Source organism: Buteo buteo, chromosome 3 (assembly GCF_964188355.1).
Source record: "Buteo buteo chromosome 3, bButBut1.hap1.1, whole genome shotgun sequence".
Classification (NCBI taxonomy): Eukaryota; Metazoa; Chordata; class Aves; order Accipitriformes; family Accipitridae; genus Buteo; species Buteo buteo.
In genome coordinates this window covers 8,674,313-8,696,326 of record NC_134173.1, presented here as the reverse complement: position 1 = coordinate 8,696,326, position 22,014 = coordinate 8,674,313, and the positions used below count along the sequence as shown (strand labels likewise).

Here is a 22,014-nt window from a genome sequence, read left to right as displayed (position 1 = left end):
ATTCAAGTTATGCTTTTAATCAAAGATGCTCATGACAGTGGATCCTGAGGAGTGGAAGGATTTGTACTCCATTTCCCCACTATCTTATACGTGCTACCTCTGCTGATTTGCAGATACACATATTGCTGTCACCGTATGACATGACACTTTCACAAACTGTATTTAGACTGTTTCCATTGCTGCTATGCCACTCACTAAGCCTTGCCACGCTTCCCAGCCATGCTGTCATTTGCGTTCTTTCATCATTCAGTCAATCAACACACAAAAACCTGACATGAAGTGGAGTTACACCATGTGAGGATTTATCTAGTGCCTGCAGGATACTAAGCCCAAGCGGCAAAGAATCCCTTGATATACTGATATCGTTAATAATGTTTAAGACAGTCACAGCTGTAGTGGTTAAATACAAAGACATAGGTGCTGTCTGGTAGCAATGCTTCATATATTGACAAATTCAGGCATTTAAAAGCAAATAGAAGCTTTCTAATTGCCCTTCCTTATTGACTGAGCAACTTCATTAACAAATTGATTTTCAGACCTTAGTACGCAGAACTTGACTGCAAATGAAAAGGATTTAGCACAATGAAATCCAATGCCTTAAAACAACCTACATCATCTGGAAGTTCCATGTGACAAATTCAAAAAAAAAAAAAAAAAAAGAAAAAAAAGAGCTCCAGCCACATACTTCATTATAGGCTGTGGACTAGGCCATTTTTAAGAGAGAGTGTTACATGACAGTTTCAAGCTTTCTGTTGCTTTCTCCATTCTGCCTAGAGATACACTACTATTTTGTTTCCATAGTGGAATTGATGTTTTTCACATCAGAAAAAATCCTGAAGCATAAGAAAAAAAGATCTGATATGACAAGCATTGCAAACACAGTTAACAAGCTACTTTAATTATCCTCCTAAGATTTTCCCATTTGTACTCTGATCATCATCACCTTCACAAACTTAAATTATGCCTCATTTGTTCATTCTGCACTAATCTCAGTGAGTATTCCAGGCAGAAAAGAGGAATCTGTAACTGAAACCTCAGGTAATTGTTATATATTATTATTATTTTGCTATAGAATGTTTTGTTTATTTTAATAAAAATTATACAAACTTATCTTTGGGCAATATGACTATCAAGCAGGAAGCCAGGGCAATTCCACATCTGAAAAGCAAAACTGGCTGGCTACCTTGCATGAACAGCCACCAATCCAAAGATCATCACTGGACAGACGATTTAAGAAATGAAGAAAATCATGCTGTTATCATCTGCATTTTAAAGATTAGTATTAATAAACTGTGATTCCTCAGCAGAGGGAACCTTTCCACAAACTTGACCTTTGAGAAAGTCAGAAAGAAGAATAGCTGGGAATAAATGTGCTTTGTGAGCCAAATACTGAGATACATACGCACTTACTACTTACAATTTATGCACTTCCAATACTTTTAAAGTCAATAGGAATTATTGCATTATGACTGCGTAGAGACCAAGTAAAGACCCCAGTGTACCATAATTTAAGGCCTGACAAGTTGTTTCTTCTAACTTTGGATAAGTCCTGGATTTGCTCACCTACCGTGACTGAACTTCATTTCATTTAGGTTTCTTTTTGAGACACATACATTAATTTTATTCAATTAACCTACTGAGACACACGACTGCTGCCCCATACTCAGAAGTGTTTTAAGCACAATGCCAAGCCTTAAAATCTAGTACTATATAGAAGTAACTGTTGTTCTTTACATACAAATTCACTGACCTTCAAAACTGAGATACACTAATTACACAAAATGTTAAGCTTAGAAACTTAGTATTTGATGCTTTTCAAATTAAAACCAAAAGATGCAGAGATACAAGATAGTCAGCATTTGAATATATTCCAATCCATGCCTTACCTGAACCAAATTCCATCCCTTTAGAGATTCAGCAATGATAGAAGTAACTGTTGCACACACGCCACCAAAAACCATCAGATGATTAGGTCCATATTTTATTGCATCATAGAAGGCTTTGAGTCCTTTTGCATTGTCACACTGGGGAAAAAAAAAAGGAAAAAAAAAAGAGGCAATATTCAATGTCACAAACAACATAGTCAACTAAGAAATAAACTACTGGGCAGGAAAAAAATTCAGAGGTTGCACCGATGTAAAAATTGTACAACATTTTAAGACCCAAACGTGAAAAGCTGGAGCACTCTGTTCTGGACCCCTAAATGTGCTACAGTAAAAGAATAGGAAAAGCCCTCCCTACATCGCTCAAAACCCCTCACGTCTTCCTTCCAAGCCAAAGCTGCAACATCTGAATTTTGGTACCACCATTTGACAAAGAATAAAAAAGCCCCAACAAAAAATGGTTCACTGAAACCTTTTCTACGTTCAGAGCTACCATTTCCCAAAGCAAAATTTGGAATGGAACACACCCAGATGTCAGCAGGACTTCCATAGTTGGAGGAAAGTTTGACACTACTCATGATCTCTGTAAAGAAAGTTCTGTCTCTACTTAAGACTCCTAAGTAACCTCTCCTTAAGGTCCAACCTCAGTATTCTGTGCAAAAAATATATAGTAGAGTGCCTATTATTTAGAAGGACAACATAAAGTCTTCAAAAAATATCAAAAGAAAGTTCTTTTAAAGCTCTAAGAATTAATTGTTCTGCTCTCATAGCTCACCCTGCTTTGAGCAGAAGACTGGACTAAATGACCTTCTGAGGTCCCTTCTAACCTGACTTGTTCTGGGCTTCTCTGATAATTAGTTTGATCATTATTTCAGGTGTAAAGAATTTTACCATAAACCGAGACTAGGACTGAAACCTAAGAAAGAAAGAGTGATGCCAGTCAGTATTGCAAAAGCTATATCAATCCTTGAATAGAGTAGTATCAATCATTCATAATAACTTCTGTAGTCATGGCTTAATTCCTGAGCCTGCAGCAGAGTATTAATAAATTATGTATCTGAAGTTAAGAATTTGATTCCAAACCATACTGGAAGTCAGGAGTGCCACCAGGCTATAATGGTAGCTGCCACTGCTTTACCAGCAGCCACTTCTTTATCTCCCTTTTTGAAACAGAATTTTCTGCCCTCTTTTGCCTCCTCTACAAAGTCTTCCTCAAATATAGTCTTTATAAGAACTATCACACACCAGCCTCCAATATTTCATTATGACAATTCAATAAAACAGTTCATTTACTATCAGAATCCAAGTAGTAATTGTATTGCATTCTGTGGATAGAATAAAGATTTTGACTAAGAAGTTTGCAAGCTTATATTAATCTCCTTACTGAATTAATATGCTAAAAGAAAAATTATTCTATTTGCATTCTATCTGCAGGAATAGAATTACTGCTCCCACTTATTCAAACAGATACAGATTTTTACTGCATAGTTTTTTTTAAATTGCATAATACAGCACAACATTTTCCTTCTTATTACAGGGAAAAAAAACCAACAAAACAACATTCAGTATGGCAGAGGCTCCCTTGTCAGTTTGATGGATTGGTGGCAAGCTCACATTCTGAAGGAATTAAGATTGTGATTACCGGAACAAGCAGCTTCCTCCACTCTTACTCCTCCACCCCCTCGTTAAAGACCAGTTTATTCCAAGCGCAACTAGAAGGCTCAGCTACTTCTTTACTTTTATAAGCAGCCAAGGACACTAGAGCTTCAAGTATCTGAACTTAACTGACATTTAGCCAAGCCTTTGCCCTCATCCACCTCACCATTTGAAGGTGCAGCAACAGAAATTGTTGAATTGGTTTTCATAGCAATTTAAAACCAGATAATTTTTTTTTTTTGCATTATGTCACATGTTTTAAATGTATCACTGAGTAACAGTTTAAGAAGAATACATGTCATATATGAAATAAGGAGGATGTTGATAGTAAAATAACAGTCAGGAGCTGTAGCCCATGAAGGGCTACGTACATAAAAAGTTACGGAGAAATAAAATCCTGCATTCTAAACAATAAAGACCTACGGTCTGCTATCTGAAGTAAAATTCATACTAAAATTCACCTTTACATCACAAAACAGTGATGCATTTTTAACTATTATTTGCCTACAAATTGTATCTCTCTGCAGTAAAGTAACCTTATGCAGTTACGGATCCCAGGAGGTCAATTTGCTGGGAGGTCCAGAATTGCTATTATGATAAGGTTTTTTCTTTCTTATTTATTTGATCTTTTCTTGTTTATGAAGATACCTGCATGCCAACAACCCTTTTTCAATCACACAGCGATTCTCTTGGGAAGGTATGCTGAAAACTTTATTCGTCTCTCCCAAAGTGAAAGGTTCACACTGCTGAGATATGTTACTGATCAATCCAAAGCACGTACAATAACACGTGGACTTCTCTTCAGTGTGAATCAGTTAAAAGCCTACCATGTTCTCATCTTCATACTTTCTTCCTGACTAGTCTCAGCTCTCTCTTTTAGGCCACCACATATAATTACAGGACTCAGTCTGCTCCTTGAGCAAAACTGCCCAAACAGTCCAAAGTGTGTCTCAGAGATAAAGAACTTAATACTGTGGCTGGCCACGACTGGACAGAAACGAAAGGAAAAATGAGAAAGATAGGAGAAAGCAGACTTTCACATTTGTTTAACGTCACATTTCTCAACATACACTGTGTATAACATTCTTCCCTGCAAGCAACAGAACGGTCTGTCACAAGCATTAAAAAATAAACATTCAGATAAAAATAATAGCCCTACCAAGCCAGACAGACAAGCGGTTAGAAAAGGTTTCCTCCTGCCTCTAGTCTGAGGAACGTATCCTTAGCGAGCTCCTGGAGCCCTTTTAACAACTTGACTTTTTCAGAGATCCCAGGCGGCCACCATTGCTGCCCATGATCTTCTATTGCCCAGCCCTACATATATAACCCTAAAAGGGGGCAACATCCTTGAAAGACAACGAGCACAGATACCACTGAAATTCCCACTGTAGGAGTTCATGAATTCTTGTCGCCAGGCGACTACAACTAGGTCCAGGAGCAACGTTATGCAGCAATCCCATTACAGTACAACAAAAGACTGCGTAAGAGCCAAAATCCACATTAAAAAGCAGAGGCTAGCAAGTCCTGGCCACATGTGGATGATGAGAAGCTGACTGGCTTATTAACTGGAGCATGACTAACAGCAACGAAGGGGAAAGAATCCCTCATAAAAAGTCACAAACTTAAAGGATGAAAAAATATCACCCCAAGGAGCTAACACGGCTTTTGCTAGCTAGTTTTGCTCTTTCACCTAAATTGTCATCAACGTCTCTATTTTGCTAAGCTGAACTGCAGCCAGCTCACTTTTGACTCCTATCTGAACAGCCAGCCATGCTGTGCTGCTGCTGAACTGCGCGTTGAAACACCCAGGGCAGTTGCAATACCTTTCATCGGAGAAATGTGGTTTTACCATAACTGGAATTTCAAATAGATGTGATTTGGTACATGCTACAATTTTCTTCAGAGAAAGAGGCTGAGAACTACTCACCCCAAACACATTAACTGCTGTGCTTAGTCTCAGTCAAAAGCCCGTAATAAGCCACATGTAAGTAGCAAACATACATATCAATGAAAAAATTGCATTAAACCTGTCTCTTAACACACTGACTCGATACAGATTATATGGACAATTCACACGGAGAAATACCAGCAAATCACCAAGCGAAGGTCTGTGAAGGGTCCTACCTCTCACCGCAACAAAGACAGATTAACATCACAGGTGGCACCTGACAAAGGCACAGTTTCCATTTCCAAGGAAACAGAACCACTTAGTTTAATTAAGAAAAATAGCCAGATGAACTGCTGCATAGGAGAGGAGTCGAATGAGTTTGGGGATTGAAGCGTTAACCTTCCTGAGTCCTCTTCAGAGGAGAGGCTGGCACATAAAAACCTCTCACCCTCCGCCGAGAAAAGGATGCGAAGGCGCAGGGAGGAGGCGCTGCTGGAGCCTAAGGGGTGCGCGAGGACCAGAAACCTTTCTGGGGAGCCCCGCAGCTGAATACATGAGCGAGACCTTCTCCGCTGTACCCAAAATGCCCTCTGCGGCTCGGAGGAAGGACGTCCCACGTGAAGGACACACATCACTCAAGTCAGGAGAAGCAGCAGAACCGACTCGCGAGGGTTGCTGGCTGCCAGCGAGAGGTGCCGGGGGGGGTACTCAAACCCACAGGGCGAATCCTTAGCGCAGAGAATGGAAATTCGTATGGGTCTGGTACATAAAGCTTTGCTGACTCCTGTAACATTGACAGGGTTGAGTAATTACAGGACTAGCAGAAGAGCAGATACTTGTAATTCAACTGAGCTCATTTGATTCACATAGCAATGAGAACTACTGGGAACTGATGCGCTGGTCAGATGAATGATTATATCTAGATTTCTAGCTGTTGGATAGCTATGCCCAGCTGTTTCTCAGTTAGCTATATTCTGCTTCTCAGCTATATTCTGGCACAATTCTGCTTGTCTGACTAAAAGTAAACCTGAGGAACCATTTTGGTATCTATTGAGCTACTGACTACCGAGGTTAGAGATCCTTTATGATGAGAGGGAAAAACCAACAGCTGTCATCTTCATAATGAAATATCAAACTTTTTCAAGTGATACGAGAGCTTTCAGCAGCACTCTGCACTGAATACCACCGGAAAGAGAAGCAAGTGCTCATAAATATATGATGAGACTTGCTTGAAGAGAGACAACAGAGGTACAAAGCCTTATTCCTATCCTCTGCAAAATCTTGCTCAGGAACTAACTCTGCGCTAGACTATGAGCCTGAAAGGATCTAAGAGATGAGGAACACCAAAAATTATTTTCATTTGATTTTCATTCACTACTTTGAAGTCATCAAGCAATACAGACAATTCAGTGAAGAACATATGGACAACTGGTCTGAGCTACAACAAATGTCAATCAGGTTAATATCCTCTGCCTGGGTTTATGGGCAGGGCATGCTTCTCCTGAGGTATCCTCTCTGTTTTCAAGTATCTGCAACTTAGGTACTTTCAAAGCCAGCAATTTTTTTTTTTTTTATTTTTTTTTTTGCATTTAACCACTGTAACTGGATTTTCTTTGTATGAGTTTGTACAACCCCTTTTGGAACCAGCACTTTGACAACCACAACATCTGGTGACAACGTAATTATCCATTGAAAGAAAAAGCGCTTCCTTTCATTTGTTCCAAACTTCTTCACACCCTGCAAAGTAGGCGTGAAACGTCTTGCCAGGGAATGTTATGAATGTTGAAAGTTCACAAATACATGAAAAGAAATTGGACTAGTTCATAGATCAAAAAACAATTCAATACTTCCTAATAGAGAGACAGTGATTTTCTCAGGAAGCTCCTGAATCACAGATCATTGATGGCTAGGACAGTGTTCTAGGGAAGCAGGAGTAAAAGCTCGCCCTGTCCTGCCAATCAACTGTTTCAGGACAATGCTGAGTACTTGCACCAACTCTGGGCTGAACCACTGTAGCCATTCCTGTGTTCAGCATTTGGAAAACAAAACAAAAGTAACCCACTCCAACAACTACACCAAGCTTCTGCATCTTAAAACTGAAGTTAACTCATCCCAGACCGTGGGCTCTTCTGTATACGATTTCTCTATCATCTTTTAATTTTAACTACTAGCAATCCGATTTCATTTTGGTTTAGAAGGAGTGGACACAGCAGAGGAGGACTTAATCTATTCAGTGAAATATTTTGCAGTAAATTAACCCTCTCACCTTGACACCTCTTGACACACTTTGAGACTTTACCTAGCAACTTCTTTACCTGATCCTGCCTGCTGTACAGGGAATAGTTCGTAGAGTGCTACCACTAAGGTACTGGTGCTTGGCATCCCATTAACAGTTTATATTCTGCCTCAGGTGCTGCCTGCCTCTTAAGTCACTTGACTTCACAGCAGGGTAACCATTCACTCTTCCGTCACCTCATTTCCTAAGAGACTGTCTAAACACCTAGTGAAGGCTCAGCTTCTTGCTCAACATCTTTTTCTTTTTCTTGGTTCACTATTTGGGAACTGAGTGCACCCAGCAAGATAAACAAAAATTTCCTATGTCCTTATAAGAGAAATAGATATATTTTATCCTTTTTTTTTTTCATTTATATGATTTACATTTTCTGTCTTGTTACTATTTCTTCAAGTATATAACATTTACACTGGATGATTCCAATTTAAGAACTCCAATATGAAATTGAGTTAGAGTGTAGCAAATAGATAAATCCTGTGTAATCAAAACTGACTCTGCCTAAGTTTCCACCACGATTAAATATGCAATAATAGCAGAGATCAAATTGACTTCCTCTTTTCACAGTGAATTTGCATTCAGCTTGGAAGCTGAAGTCTTTCCTCAAAGTTGAAGACTTTCCTTGATCTGTAACTGTTAGACATCACCAAGAAACATTTGGTATATTTGCAATATGAAGATCACTCCCTTCCAATAATGCAACTATATTGGGTTTATGTGGCAAGGTTTTGGCATCAGGGGAGCTGCAGGGGTGACTTCTGTGAGAAGACACCAGGAGCTGTCCCCACGTCCAACAGAGCCAGCTCCAAAACGGACCCGCTACTGCCCAAAGCTGAGCCCATCAGTGACGCTGGTGGAACCTCTGTGATAACACATTTAAGAAAGGGTAAAAAAAAAAAAAAAAAAAGAAAAAACCAAACCAAACCCCAAAAAAACCCCAAAACCCCCAAACCACTGAACAGCAGCTGTGAAAGAGGAATGAGAAAAAATGTGAGCAAGAGAACTCTGCAGACCCCTGGGTCAGTGAAGAAGGAGGGGAAGGAGATGCTCCAGATTCCCCCGCAGCCCATGGTGAAGACCCTGGTGAGGCAGGCTGTCCCCCTGCAGCCCAGGGAGGTCCATGGGGGAGCACATCTCCACCTGCAGCCCGGGGAGGACCCCACATGTGAATAATTTTAGATGGGGTCCACTGTATCCTTTTTTCTGGCTGTACCACTGATCAAATCCAGGAGTTGTTCTAGGGCTGCACAGCGATGAAATTCGTAATTTGGGTAATGCTGGCCAGGATGGCTGTAAGATGGTGAACACGAATTCACAACTCTAACATCTCATTCAGAATTGCTAATGGAAAGCTAACATTTGGGCCTCAGAGAGATCCTCTTGTGCAATATGAGCAATTAGTCAGATCCCACAGTATAAGTTATTGAGTTCTGCTGGATTATTCTGCAGCTGGACCCATCATCTAACCAGAATCAAATTGGTGTTGATTCAAATATTCCTGGGCCAGAGGGGATTTTTACAACATCCACACGGCATTTGCTCTCCCACAACATACAGTCCATTTTATTTAACTCATTTGCTTCTGCATCAATCCAATAATATTACACAAAACAGTTTTACAGATGTTTTCTAATTAGCAGCATTGATTAAAATGGATGAATGTTCATACACACAATGTCAGCTTGAATTAGAAATTCTTCCAAGTATCTTTAAAGCTCCACGTGGACATTCACATTCACAGTTTTATAGCATAAATATGTAAAAAGTAAACCTATGTCTTAGTACTGTATTGTTTTCTCTGACATCCCAGTGCTCACTTATCAGATATTTTGGTACATTCAGTATTAACAGGGAGACCAATGTCTTGCTCACTTCTTCCTCCCTACACAATCTATACTGCTCCATTGCTCTTATGTTTTATGGAAATAAGTGGAATCATGGAAAAGCATAAAAGTCCAGAGAAATAGGGTAGGAAAAAATAATATCTTCAAAGATGTTTAGAAAAAAATAATGTCCTGTTGTTGAGAATAAGCTGGCTCAGTTTTCTCCAGCTTTTCCAATTTTTACCAAAGAAGTTCAAACATTACAATGATCTCGAACTAAACAAAAAATTAATTTTAATTATTCAAGAAATGAGGAAAATATCCCTGTTCTTTATTTGCATCAAAAGGCTTTTTAAAATTCCCCCAGGAAATCAGTTGTGTTTTTGCATTTAAGTAACCTCAAAAGGTGCTAATTGTTTCAGACACTTGAGTCCCAAGATCATTATCACTTAAATTTATTGTTACAAACTACTTACTATTTTGTTGCCTCTCATTTTGAGAGAAAGACATGTGCTGTAGTAGATTTACAAGGCATTTGCCAGTTGCAGCTCAAGTACAAAATGAAGAGCTAAGGGAGATAATTTTGGCAGGCTCAATACAGAGTCGCTAATGTTGATTGTTCAACTTTGTACTTGCCTTGTCTTTTTCTTCCCTTCATTCATTACCATTTATTATTACATTATCATAAATAGCCTGTGTTTTCACAGTCACACTCTGTTGGACTATTTCAGTTAGATTTCCTGTTATTCCATTCCGTGTGCTTTTTAGAATATAGGGAAGAAGTCACAAAAGTGAAAGATGTGTCATTTAAATATGGTATTTGGTTTTCTTTTCCAGATCTAGAGTATAAGCACTGCAAAAGATATGACTTTCAGCATGAACAATCAAAAATAATAAATCAAAACTTAACAGAGAAGTACTTAATTCTACGTTTAGTAAAATAAATTTTCTGAAACTGCCTTTAAAAAGTCGAGTTTTACCAACATTCTCCTTTTCTTAAGTCTGCTATTGACTATGTACTTGGTTTTAATAGAAGGATTGTTTTTTTCCCAGGTCATTTTGGGAGAAGGAAATATCACCTAATGCAGGAGTGGGTCACCATCTCTGAACTGTTGACTTGCTTCTTTTCAGTACACTGGAAATTTTTGTGTACTGAAAATGTGAAACTCCTTTTAACTGCAGCTGTACTCTTTGTGGCAAATAAAAGGAGGGACTGAAATTAGAGAATACAGAAGGAGACAATACAATCCGAATTGATAAATAACAATCAGGAAGCTCTTGTAGATGGAAGAAAATGGAAGTGTACAAGCACAAGACATTTGAAGTAACAGCAGTATACATCACAGTATGCCTGGCACCCCACTCTTGAGTAATAAACTGCAATTGAAACCGAGATAGGAATGCAATATTTTGAAAAATCACTTGGCCCTCAGCAATCCACAAGAATCAGTTGTGGGGGAATCTGCTATATAAATTCTTTCTTTTCCATGACCTACAAGCTCCTGAAAGAGACTCTACTTTTAAAAGATTAAAAAAAAAAAAAAAAATCTTTCTTGATATTTTATTTTAATTTCACATCAGAAAAGTAAGACATTATTCTGAGTGTGAGAAGATATGGAAAAACAGCTCTTCAGTATCTTTCTGGTTAAGAGTGTCATGTTGAAATAAAGTCTCCCATATGTGCCTCAATCATAGGGCAACAGGGTACAACCACAGAAGTTTCTAAATAAACATTCACCAAGGATGGCAACAGGCACAGATCACTCTGAGGCCCTTCAGAATTATTCTCATAGCTTCTGAAGGTTGCTTACCTAGAAAACGTGAGAAGATCTCTTAAGCTATCACAAGGATGTCTGTGGCGTTCTTGAGAATATATTTGAATTTTAATAAAAGGTCAGAAAGCATCTGGTATTTTTTGAAAATTAGATTAAACTCTTTTCCTTTAGAGGATGATGTTCTTCATGAATAACACTAAGTGGTACAAGTAGCTCCCAGCATGGCTTGTTCTGCAGCAATATTGTTTGATTTTTTTTTTATTTTTTTTTTTTTTAAATTTTAATTCCCCAACAAGAGTTTTGGAAATACAGACGCAGGTCAGAAAAACAATACAACTGACAAAGTAAGAGTTTAGAAAGGGCTTAATGAATTAAGAATAGCAAAAGTAAATACCTTGACCTAATCAAGAAAATCTGGTGTAATAGTCTTCATCACATGTCTATGATTTTTAATTAAAATCTTTCTGTGATATAAAACAGTTGAACATGTCTATAATGAATAAAACTCTGCTAAGCTAATTTATTTAAGGAGGAATAATGTGTGATCATTTGGATAAGCTACCATTTAAGTCTGCCCATAAAAGCCAAATGAAATTCATGGTATGTTTTAATTTGGCTTAAATTAACCAGACTATAATAATTCACCATTTTATAGAAGTCTCAGGCTGGAAACAGATAGAGTGCATATCTGCAAAGTAAACATCATACATTTTTCTCCCTTAATACCTGGCAAAAGAGACACTATGCAGAGAACACAATTTTATTTTAACCACTACCCAGCTGGCGTGACATTCAGTGTGTGAGCAGGCACGGTACTTGACAGTCAGCAGGTACCAAAGTCCCTCAAAATTCAAGTATTGGTTAGGACCCTTGCTCCTTTCCCCCCCCCAGAGTATCTTTTTCCTCCCTCAGGTTGAAACCCAAATTTTGAAATGTGACTTGGGCTTGCCTTAGTTATGCCTGACAGTGGATTTTTTCCGGTAGGTGGAATAAGCCTGCAATGGCTACAGCATTCAAACTTTCTCCTGAGCCCATTGGCCACCATATTTCATGCAGCACAAATTGCCACAATAAACTCAGTTATTAACGGGAGAACTACAGGGTCCAATCAACTTATTTCTGGGAACGTTTTGGAAAAAAGGGACTTTTTAAATAACAACAACAACAAAAATGTAGCAAAGTGATCTGCAGCACCTGAGAGACTGAATGTGCTCCTGGTTCAAGCCCACCATGACAAATGGTGTCACTGTGTGTGACATCATTGTGCCACAACGGTGCGCTACCCATTTCCCACAGCACAAGCAATTCTTGAGTGCAGAACGGGCCAGGAAAGCAGACAGCGGCAGAGAGACTCCAAAAACGAACCAGCAGACTAACACGAACCTGAGGCGTCACGGGCTTAGCTGCAACAAGGAGCAGGCTCAAAGTTGAGCCTCAGAGGCAAAGGAAAGAAAAGGAGCAGCCCTGGAAGTACAGGGAGATATTGGAATGGAAATACAGTTTAAAAGGATTCAAACTTCATGAGCTCTATGGGCAGGGTTACTGCAGGTATTTCCTCAAGCCTTTTATTGAATAAAACTTGCCCAACTTAATCCGGGGTTTCCCTATTTAAAGGCTCACCTTGATGTAGTTGGGTTTTATGTTCCAGGAAACTAATTAGTAGAGATTAGGAACCACTTCAAAAACATGGAATGGTGGATCTGACTCGTCGTCATGGTCCTCTCACATTCACACATGGACGCTAAATTTCTCTGGCTTTAAAGCTATACAAGCAAGGCATTGCTTCCATGCTGCAAATTGCAACCTGGTTAACAAAGAGCAGTTCCTTTGCAAGATCAAGGCAGGCTAGCAGACTACCAAATAAATCCTCAGCATGCACATTCAACAGAATAGTATGGGATTTCTGCAAGCAGAACGACCAATACTCTTCCCCCTTGGAGCACCTACAGCGAATCTTAATTAAGCTTACCAAGAGCAGGGTATTACTCACCTTGATAGATCAACCCTTGGGGGTTCCCTCCTTATGCTCCAGTAAAAATAGGACACGTGGAACAGAAGTGAAACAGAGCTGGGCTGCGTGCAGGTGAAATGCCCACAGAGTGCATAGATTAAACCTGCAGTCAGCCCCAGGTCAACCTCCCAGATGTTTAAAAGCAAATACGAGCAGTGCAAGTCTGGAAACTGCAAACAATCCATACTAGAAGCTAAGACTTGCTAGCTTGTTCATCCTAGCCTAATTAGGTCACCCTAATTCTCCCTTAGTTACCTAATTTAGTTTGTTAAATGTGGTATATGCTCGTGACACGTTCACAACAAACTCATTTGTTCTTCGACTCCTTGCCTGCTTGCTGAACTGCCCAAGCTGAACTATAAGAGTTATAACCCCCAAAAGAGACTGTTTTGTCTCTGCGCGCACAGTTTTCCTTCATAATATCACCCCAACAAAAACTCCCTCAGACACGTCTCACTGAACTAGTAATTCCTGCTGGTTGTGTATAACCAAACTCTACAGAAATCTCACTGACAAAGTTCCAAACCACCAAATCCTCTGTCCTTTGTCCAGTTACCTTCACACTGTGGTTCTATTTGGCACCTCACTGATTGCTGCTATTAGTTTGGCACACAATGCTCTGCCAGGCACTGCTACCCTGTAGGCAAAGCTCATATGCGTGAGTAGAATTCATGGCTGTGTAAATTGACTTTTTTGACTTGTCTAAACTCTACAAAAAATGGCTTGACTAAACTCTACTGAATCATCATAGTAGAAAATTTTCAGACCAGTATAGTACCTGGATAGACAAACAAATCAGTTTTTCCATCTGTCTACAAAGACCTCTCTGCCTTAAAAATCTCCATGAGTTTTCCAGACTCACTCAGTCCTAACTTGTCCAGAGATTTAAAAAAAAAAAAAAAATCACGCAGCCAGCAAGCTCCTTGAGACAGCCTGCTTTCTGTTACACCATGTACTCCAACAGAGCTAAATTGCTTTAAGATTGCACAGGGAACTTAACAGATTCTTGACATCCCTTTGCCAAATAAGTACTGACTGTCACCCAGAATCCTCACAGGTTGAAATGGTATAAAATGCTAATAGGATGACTTTAATCATTTTGTCAAGCATGGCTGACACTACATTGTCAAGTGAAAAAAAGTACTTTGTACAGCTCTGCACCAATTTTATTCCTTACTATGACATCACAAAGGTAAAAGAAATTATGTGAATGAGTTAAAATTTTCTTGGTGTTTTTTTTAGGCAACAAACTGAAGGAGAATGTGCAAGTCCTGACCAGGTGAAATATTAAATTGACAACAACCCTGCCCAAGGAAACCATTCTCAAGATGAACGAGTGCTCTGAATACCTTAATAGATTTCAAATGTCATGTTTCAAATATTGATATCTATCAAATAGATGCAACACTCAGAGTGCCTCAAGGGGAGGAAAGAGGTTACTGTCATTAAGTCTTCTGGTACAAACAGGTTTTCTGTTGGTCACCTGAAACTGCATAAAAAGTGACAGCTGTGGAAAGCGTTGTGCCTCCCTCCTGCACCAACATCTGTTTCAAAACCAGTAGCAAGAACGCATACTAGCAAGCCTGTGTTAGGATTTCAGGGTTTTGAGAAAATACAAGAGCAGGCACACTCCAGTGCTGTAGCCCAAATGGCACAGTAGTGCCAAGAAAAAATGTTTTCTACTTAGGCTGTGGTCAGAAACCATCACCTGGCTGCTACCCTTCCACAGCCCAGTGGGAAAAGTTTGTGTGAGTGGTTCCCACTTCGGGTAAAGCAAGCTGGCAAATTACGGCCGATATTTATAGTTGTTCAAATAGAAGTCTGCTGACTTCATGCTGAAGCAGGTGAGAAGAGTTCACACCATCTTTTCCACTTTGGCAAATGAGGACGTGTACGTACGTGTGTGCCGGTGCCTGCGCCCAGGGGCAGAGGCAGGAGAAGGACAACGGCGTTGCCGGTTGCCGCAGATCTTCCTGCGGCACTTACGTAATTGCTGTGCTTTGAGGGTGAACCACAAAAAAAGGAGATGCTCTTTTCAAAACACCCCATATCTCGGCTGCAGGAACATGACAGTTTACCAGCAGACTTCTACATACTAATTGTAAAGAAGAAACCCACAGGCAAACAAAAAAAACCCCACCACCCCACGGATCTCTCCAATGAATGGAGCTGGAAGCAGAAGTCAACTTGTTGAGCTAATAAGCACGTGGTGATAAATAACCAGGTACCAGATCGTGAGACCATGGCACAGCCCCTTCCTCAGGTGCAGTGGAGACTGTATTCCCTCGGAACAGTAAAACCAGTGGAACAAACAGGGATAGATATTCCCCACTGCCTTCTACTTACACTGTTAGATGCAAAGAGGACTGAATGAGTACCAGCTTCCAGTGTGCTCAAAATGTAGTTTAAGCTACTATATGAGTTGGAAGATAGCAGACTCACTCCCACACCAAAGAAGAGAGACAGGCAAAGATACTTATTAATCACAAAATGCATAATATTAACATGGATTTGGTTGGCACATGGTGTGTTAGCAGGCAAACATGTGCCTGAGTTGGGGAAAAAAAAAAAAAAAAGTGTTGTATGTCTCCCCTAACCACAAAAGCTTATTCACTTCTTTAAGCTCAGCTTACCAGAATTTTTCAACAGATATCAGTTCGAAGCAGATATGACAAAACAACTACACCTCCAGATTTCAGAACTCCTCATGCTTTAAAATCACTATAACAAAACTCTACTGAGGGAAAGAAAACAGAAAATTTGTCCACTGCTTTCTTCATCGTGTTGTAATCACTTCTGTGAATTTACTTCACTCATAAACTCTGAACAGTGTGTGTTCAACCATAAACATTAGAAACAAATAAGAACATAATTAATTAGGATCACAATAGAAAACAAATTTAGAAAAATTAGACTACAGGAGTTATTTGCAGTGTTACTCAGAAATTATTTCTCAAGTTTGCATTTTAATATTCAAATCAACATACAGAAGGCTTTACAGTACTTAAGACTTGGTACATAGAGTATTGATAATCACCTTCTGAGTGCTGCGTACTTCTGCTCTATACCACAACATATGGAAAACAGAGATTAGCTCACAGCTAACAAAGTACTAGTTCTTCTTTTGACTAGCTCCTGAGAATTTAAAAAAGAGACTCTTTAGAGTCTTGTTTTGGTGGGTTTTCAACTTGTTTGTGCATTAACTCCATCAGATGTATTATAAGCAACTTTATACTCGTTACTCCCATATTCCTTGCTGAGTAGAAATAATTCGCTTTCTAACGCAATTCTTGGTTTATCGCCATCATGAATTTGCACACACACCTCGAAATGTCATTTAACAGTTTAGTCTGGCCTTTTCAAAAGAGATTTAGCAGCATTAGTTCCTGTACTTTCTCATCTTCAGTAAATATTGGGTAAGTTCTTAATTATAAATTCTCAGGGTCCAACAAATAGGATGCTATGATTCTAAAGGCCATTTAATCAAAAGCATGTAAAACTTATATGACTATCTTATGAAAGACCTGTGTAAATTAATCTGATATGAAGTATTAGTGCAGCATAGTGACAACCCTTTTTTTCCCGCAAGAAATCACATTTTTTAAGATACCTGCTTTAGAAGTGACACACAGATTGTACTGGATTGTGCAAGAGACTGCAAACATCACTGCTTTCTATTTAGAAATAATAGAAGTGATATTGGCACAGCTTTAATCTGTTATAAATAATTTAATTGCCTGCCATTTGCAAATAAGCCCCATTTTAAAACCTCACGGAGTTTCTGTAAGCACTTTTATTAACATTACTCACTCCGGGACTTCAAACTTTAAGAAAATTATGATTGAGTAATGTCTTCAAAAAGATATTTCTTCTGCTTCATGAAAAATATTTATTTTGTATGGGATGATTTTGTTTCCTTTTAATATAAACCACGAAAACAGGCATCAAGGACCTGAGTAGAAGATACCTTTTTTCCATCTGAACATCTAGACAGAGTAATGCTTCTCATTTAGCTCAAATAATTTCAGGACACGTTTAGCAGAAAAGCAGAAGCATACCTTGTCCAGACCATCTTCAGCCTGACAGTTAAAAAACGCTTCTGAGTGGCAGGACTGAACTACCTCAAGCTGAGAAGAGACACAAACACAAGGCTCTAAATACCAGCTAATGCTCTAAACACAAAGGTCAAAGTCAGCTAACCCCCCTTTTATGCTGAGTCCAACCCCTGCCAGCAAGTGCTTGTCAGACTAACCCTTCTTAGACTCGAATCTAAATGCAGCAACTCCTTGATGCCATTGATCCCTGAAGAAAGAGTTTGGTGATGTTCAAACATAAAACCCGCTTTTGATGTCATTGATTAATTCTATAAGAGGCTAGCAAAGCAGAGATTATTAGCTAGGAATTCAGTAAGTTAGAGTAATGATTCAGGAACTCCTCAGAAAGTACAAAAAGGCAAAAGCTGAATGAGCTAAAGGGAACATCAAGGCAACCCCACAAACTGTGGAGCCAAGTGGAAGAGGACAGAGGCCAAGACTTCACCTTGCCAGATCTCTGAAAGACACAGCTTTCGCCTTCAGGGAAGTTGTCGGAACAGCAAACTGAAGTGCTTTGCTCATAACTCATTTAGCTAAGCTCAGTCAAGTCAAACGGTGGTGTTTGACTCAGCCAAGTCAAACTGGGGGGCTGGGCTGCCCTTCGGTGGGGCCTTGACAAGCCAAAGGTATGGGTTGACAGCATCCTCCTGAATTTCATCGAGGCAGATCCAAAAAGTCTTGCACGTAGGAGAAAATAGCCCTACGCAACAGTTCAGGCTGGGGACTGACAGGCTAAGTAGCACTCTGAGAATGGGAAGTGGGAGTCTGGTGAACAAGAAGTTGAACATGAGTCAGCAGTGTGCCTACGCAGTAGTGAGTGCTAGCTGCAGACCGGTCTGCACTGGCAAAAGCATAGCCAGCGGTTTGATGGGACTATTCCCTTCTGCTCATCATTGTTAAAGCTGCGTTTCATGTCTTGGGCTCATTTTTGAGCCTTCAGGTTCCAAAGAAATACTGATAAACAGGAGAGAATCCAAGGAAAGCCATCGAAATGGATGGTGATGGAGCACATGGTGCATGAGGAACAGCTGAAGAAGCGGGGCTCCTTCAGCCTCAGGAAGAGAAGGCTACCAAGGTCTCTAATGGCAGTCTTCTAGTCCCCAATAGGGGGAACGCAGATGGAGCCAGACTATTCTCACACATGCCCAATGAAAGAACAAGAGGTCACAGTCACGTCGCAGCAAGACAAATTCTGATTAAAGAGAAAAAAGGGCAAACTGAGTGATCAAGCACTGGAAGGGGTTAACTGGAGAGCCTGGGAAATCTCCATCCTTGGAAATTCTCAACACTGAACAGAACAAGGTCCTGAGCAACCTGATATATCTTCAAGATCGGCTCTACTTTGAGCAGGATGTTGGACCAGATGACCCCCAGGGGTACTTTTCAGTCAAAACTAATTTGTGATATTTCAATAGCAAGTAGCCACAAGAGCTGAAACAAAGCAAGAAAGGCAAAATCAGCCTCACAACACTATGTCCAGTCACAGCAGCCTCCAATGCAGCACTGATTCTAGCTAACCCAGCAGTAATTCCAGCATCGATGCAACAAGATCTGCAAAATTTTGAGCAGCACCCATGAGCTCTGAAAAAAAATAGGGTCTTCACCCCATTTTTGGGATGAAGCTGTGCAGTTAAAGACTGCAAGGTTTCTAGGGTAAGGCTTGCATCACACCTTTCCACCACCAATAAAAATCACTTTGCATTGGGAAAGCTAAAGATGACTTTGGCTAGCATTTACTGAAAACGGCAATAAGAACATATATAAAATACTCGAGAAAGAATGGCATCGATAATTTTCACAGAACAACGGCATGGTCTCTGGCTCTCATGTGAGATTTTATTTGAAATATTGGTTTTTGTTTTGCTTTTTTAAATTACGTTTCCACCATGATTCGTTCTGTGCTAGCATAAAGAGCATTATTTACAAATTGCTATGGATAGTTGGACAATTGGTATCATCTGCCGTTTTCTTTGTACTAACATCAGAATGTTTTGCTGCAATTTTTCTAACTAGATGAATTTCAATTTCTCTAGTTAAAAACTTTTTCTTTTTTTTTTTAAACAACATTTAGTCAAGCAAGTGATATCTATGTTTTCATTTTTTTATGCACTTCTCTCACGTTCACCCAGCAACTTCAAACAGGTGAGGAAAAACACAATATGACAATATTTAGTCCACAAACACAGGATGTGTCACCTTATTTCCCAGAATAATTCCTTGCAAGTCAGAGTTTGCAAAAGCTCAGTGAAAGCAATGATAGTAATTTTCCTTGTAATCATTTAAATGAAATACTGAAATACTATAATCATTTAAGGTATTTATAACTTAACATAATTACAACTTCCCCTAGAAAACACCAGATTGTCTAGGCTATATTCCTGGAAAGAAGGCATCTGCTAATCTTGGTAAACAGAGCGGAAAAGTGGGATCTGATTTAGAATAAACATTTTTAAGGTCCATTCATTGCTTTTCTCAAGACTATTCCTTGAACTGGGAGCAGCCCCAGAAGCTGCCAACATATGCTACACCCAGTGGAACCCAGTCCTTGCTCCCCATCACTTTACTCCCCAGCTGTAGGGTACACAGTGTTTCACCCTGGAGTTACTACTGGTCAGGAGACATACAGAAGCCTACAGCTACAAGAGACCAACACTTAAACGTAATTCATGTGTTTCAGCATCAGGATCTTGTCCTTCAGGCAAGTACTATACTCTATATCTAGAAGGTGGGAAAATAGTATTAGGAAGATTTAATTTGGGGTAGCAAATGGGTGGGAACAGAGAGATGGTAAAATTAGAAGAGGTAAGGGGACCTGAAACAATCTTGGCACACAAAAATGGCACTGCCTGAATCTGCGCTAAAATACCCTTCATCTAAATTGTGATTGTGAGCCCTTGTCCTTTAAGGACAGATGTCATTTGAATGACTTCCTTTAGGTAATCAAATAAAAAATTCTTTTGATTTCCTACCATCTGATTAAAATAGGCAGGGAAATAGCAGATGGCAGCTGTGTGTGCAAGAACATACTATCAGGTAGAGTTCCCATCTCTTCCCCCGAGTACTCCATAACCCTAGCACCACTTCTGCCCCGAGACATCCCAAGTATTTTTACTCCAATCCTACTCCTTCACACTCTGTTGAAAATCGTTCCCCATTCATGCCTTCTGTATACTCTTACCCCAGGGCTAGGCTTACTTAGAGCCCCATTAAAAATCATCATAATCATAATCTTTTCTGCTGAAGAGTGACAGAAATAAGTCTCTGTCTATACAGTTTCTATATGCTTCCCTGAGTTTCCTACAATCTCCTGTGTATCCCAGCTCCACAAATACTTGATCCTGAGCTCAGGCCCACATCTAACCCAACGCTCTTTGTACCTTATCAATACTTCTGTCCTGCATTCCTACTGACTATGGCATCCCTCTTCAAAGGGTTCAACCTGAGACTTCTAACTAAGTACAAAAGGCTGGGCATGCTGCTGCAGCAGATGTACATATAGCAAATATCCTCCGAGAAACCACTTTTGTGATGGACTTTTGCGAACTGATGAAATCCTTTTATAAGATTGCCTTGCCACACTGCTAATTTGGGTTTCTAACAGACATCCAACTTTTTTTTTTACTGAGCATTAAGTATCATTTTCACTTGGGAGAACATCATGTATGTTGCCTCATTATTGTATACTCTGTTATTCAGTGTAGTTTACACAAGGCCTTTTCAGATCTAGCAATCTCAACTGCTGGCATTCAAACAGAAAGGAAGTAGTCCAACACACTGCAGCATCAGTATGGAAAAATGTATTTTTAAGGAAATTTGCATTTGAAATTTTTTTAGTACAAGGAGATGAAAAACAGGACATGCTATCCCTATGCTTTATATAGTACTATCAGCATGATCTTTTCCTTTTTTTTTTGTTTCACAATAAACACGAATGAGATGTCCGTCCCAAACATTCACTCGACATTAACATACTCTCGAGCGTAACATACCTGTATTGATTTGACTGATAAGTTACCCATGCAAGATAATTTAGGAGCTTCAAAATAAGAAGTATCTCACGCTAGATGCCTCCTTTTGCTCCTTCCTGACGTTTGCCCTAGCCCACTGACCACGAAGAGAGGGGGTACGAGCCCTTGCATCAGCAGAGTAGCACAAAGCCGCTGTAACACAAGGACCTTCAGGACTGTCACCAATTAGCTCAGCAGAGAACAGCAGCCTGCAGCAGCTGTAATAGCTTCTGTACAATTCTTCCCCATCCCCCATAGCATTCAGCAAACACTGTAAAACCAGAGAAAGGGAGAGAATAACCAGCGCTTTCTTGTAGGTCAGGAATAACCAGCTTCCTATCACCCACCTCATGCAGGTAGTACAAGTTAAAAACTTAAGATCTTTAAAACTTTTAATTAAAGGACAAGTAAGGTGTACAGCCAGTCAGCAGATGGGCAGCAGAGTGCTTAAGCCCAGCATTAAAACTCAGCCTGCTAAACTGCAGCGTATGCATTCCTTTGCCTGAATTATTCTCCGCAAGAGAAGAGGGGATATTGTTGCATTCCTGATTCTCATATTGACCTGTAGTTTGTCATTAGGCCATGCG

At 39.7% G+C, this 22,014-nt stretch overlaps 1 protein-coding gene across 1 annotated transcript in view; it reads right to left on the bottom strand.

Moving 5' to 3' along the window:
* Positions 1-22,014, bottom strand: part of GABBR2 (gamma-aminobutyric acid type B receptor subunit 2) — a 484,603-nt gene that overhangs the window by 379,029 nt on the left and 83,560 nt on the right. Inside the window, exon 2 of the mRNA XM_075024282.1 lies at positions 1,887-2,024. Coding sequence (XP_074880383.1) covers positions 1,887-2,024 — 138 coding nt within the window. The remainder of the gene's footprint in view (positions 1-1,886; positions 2,025-22,014) is intronic.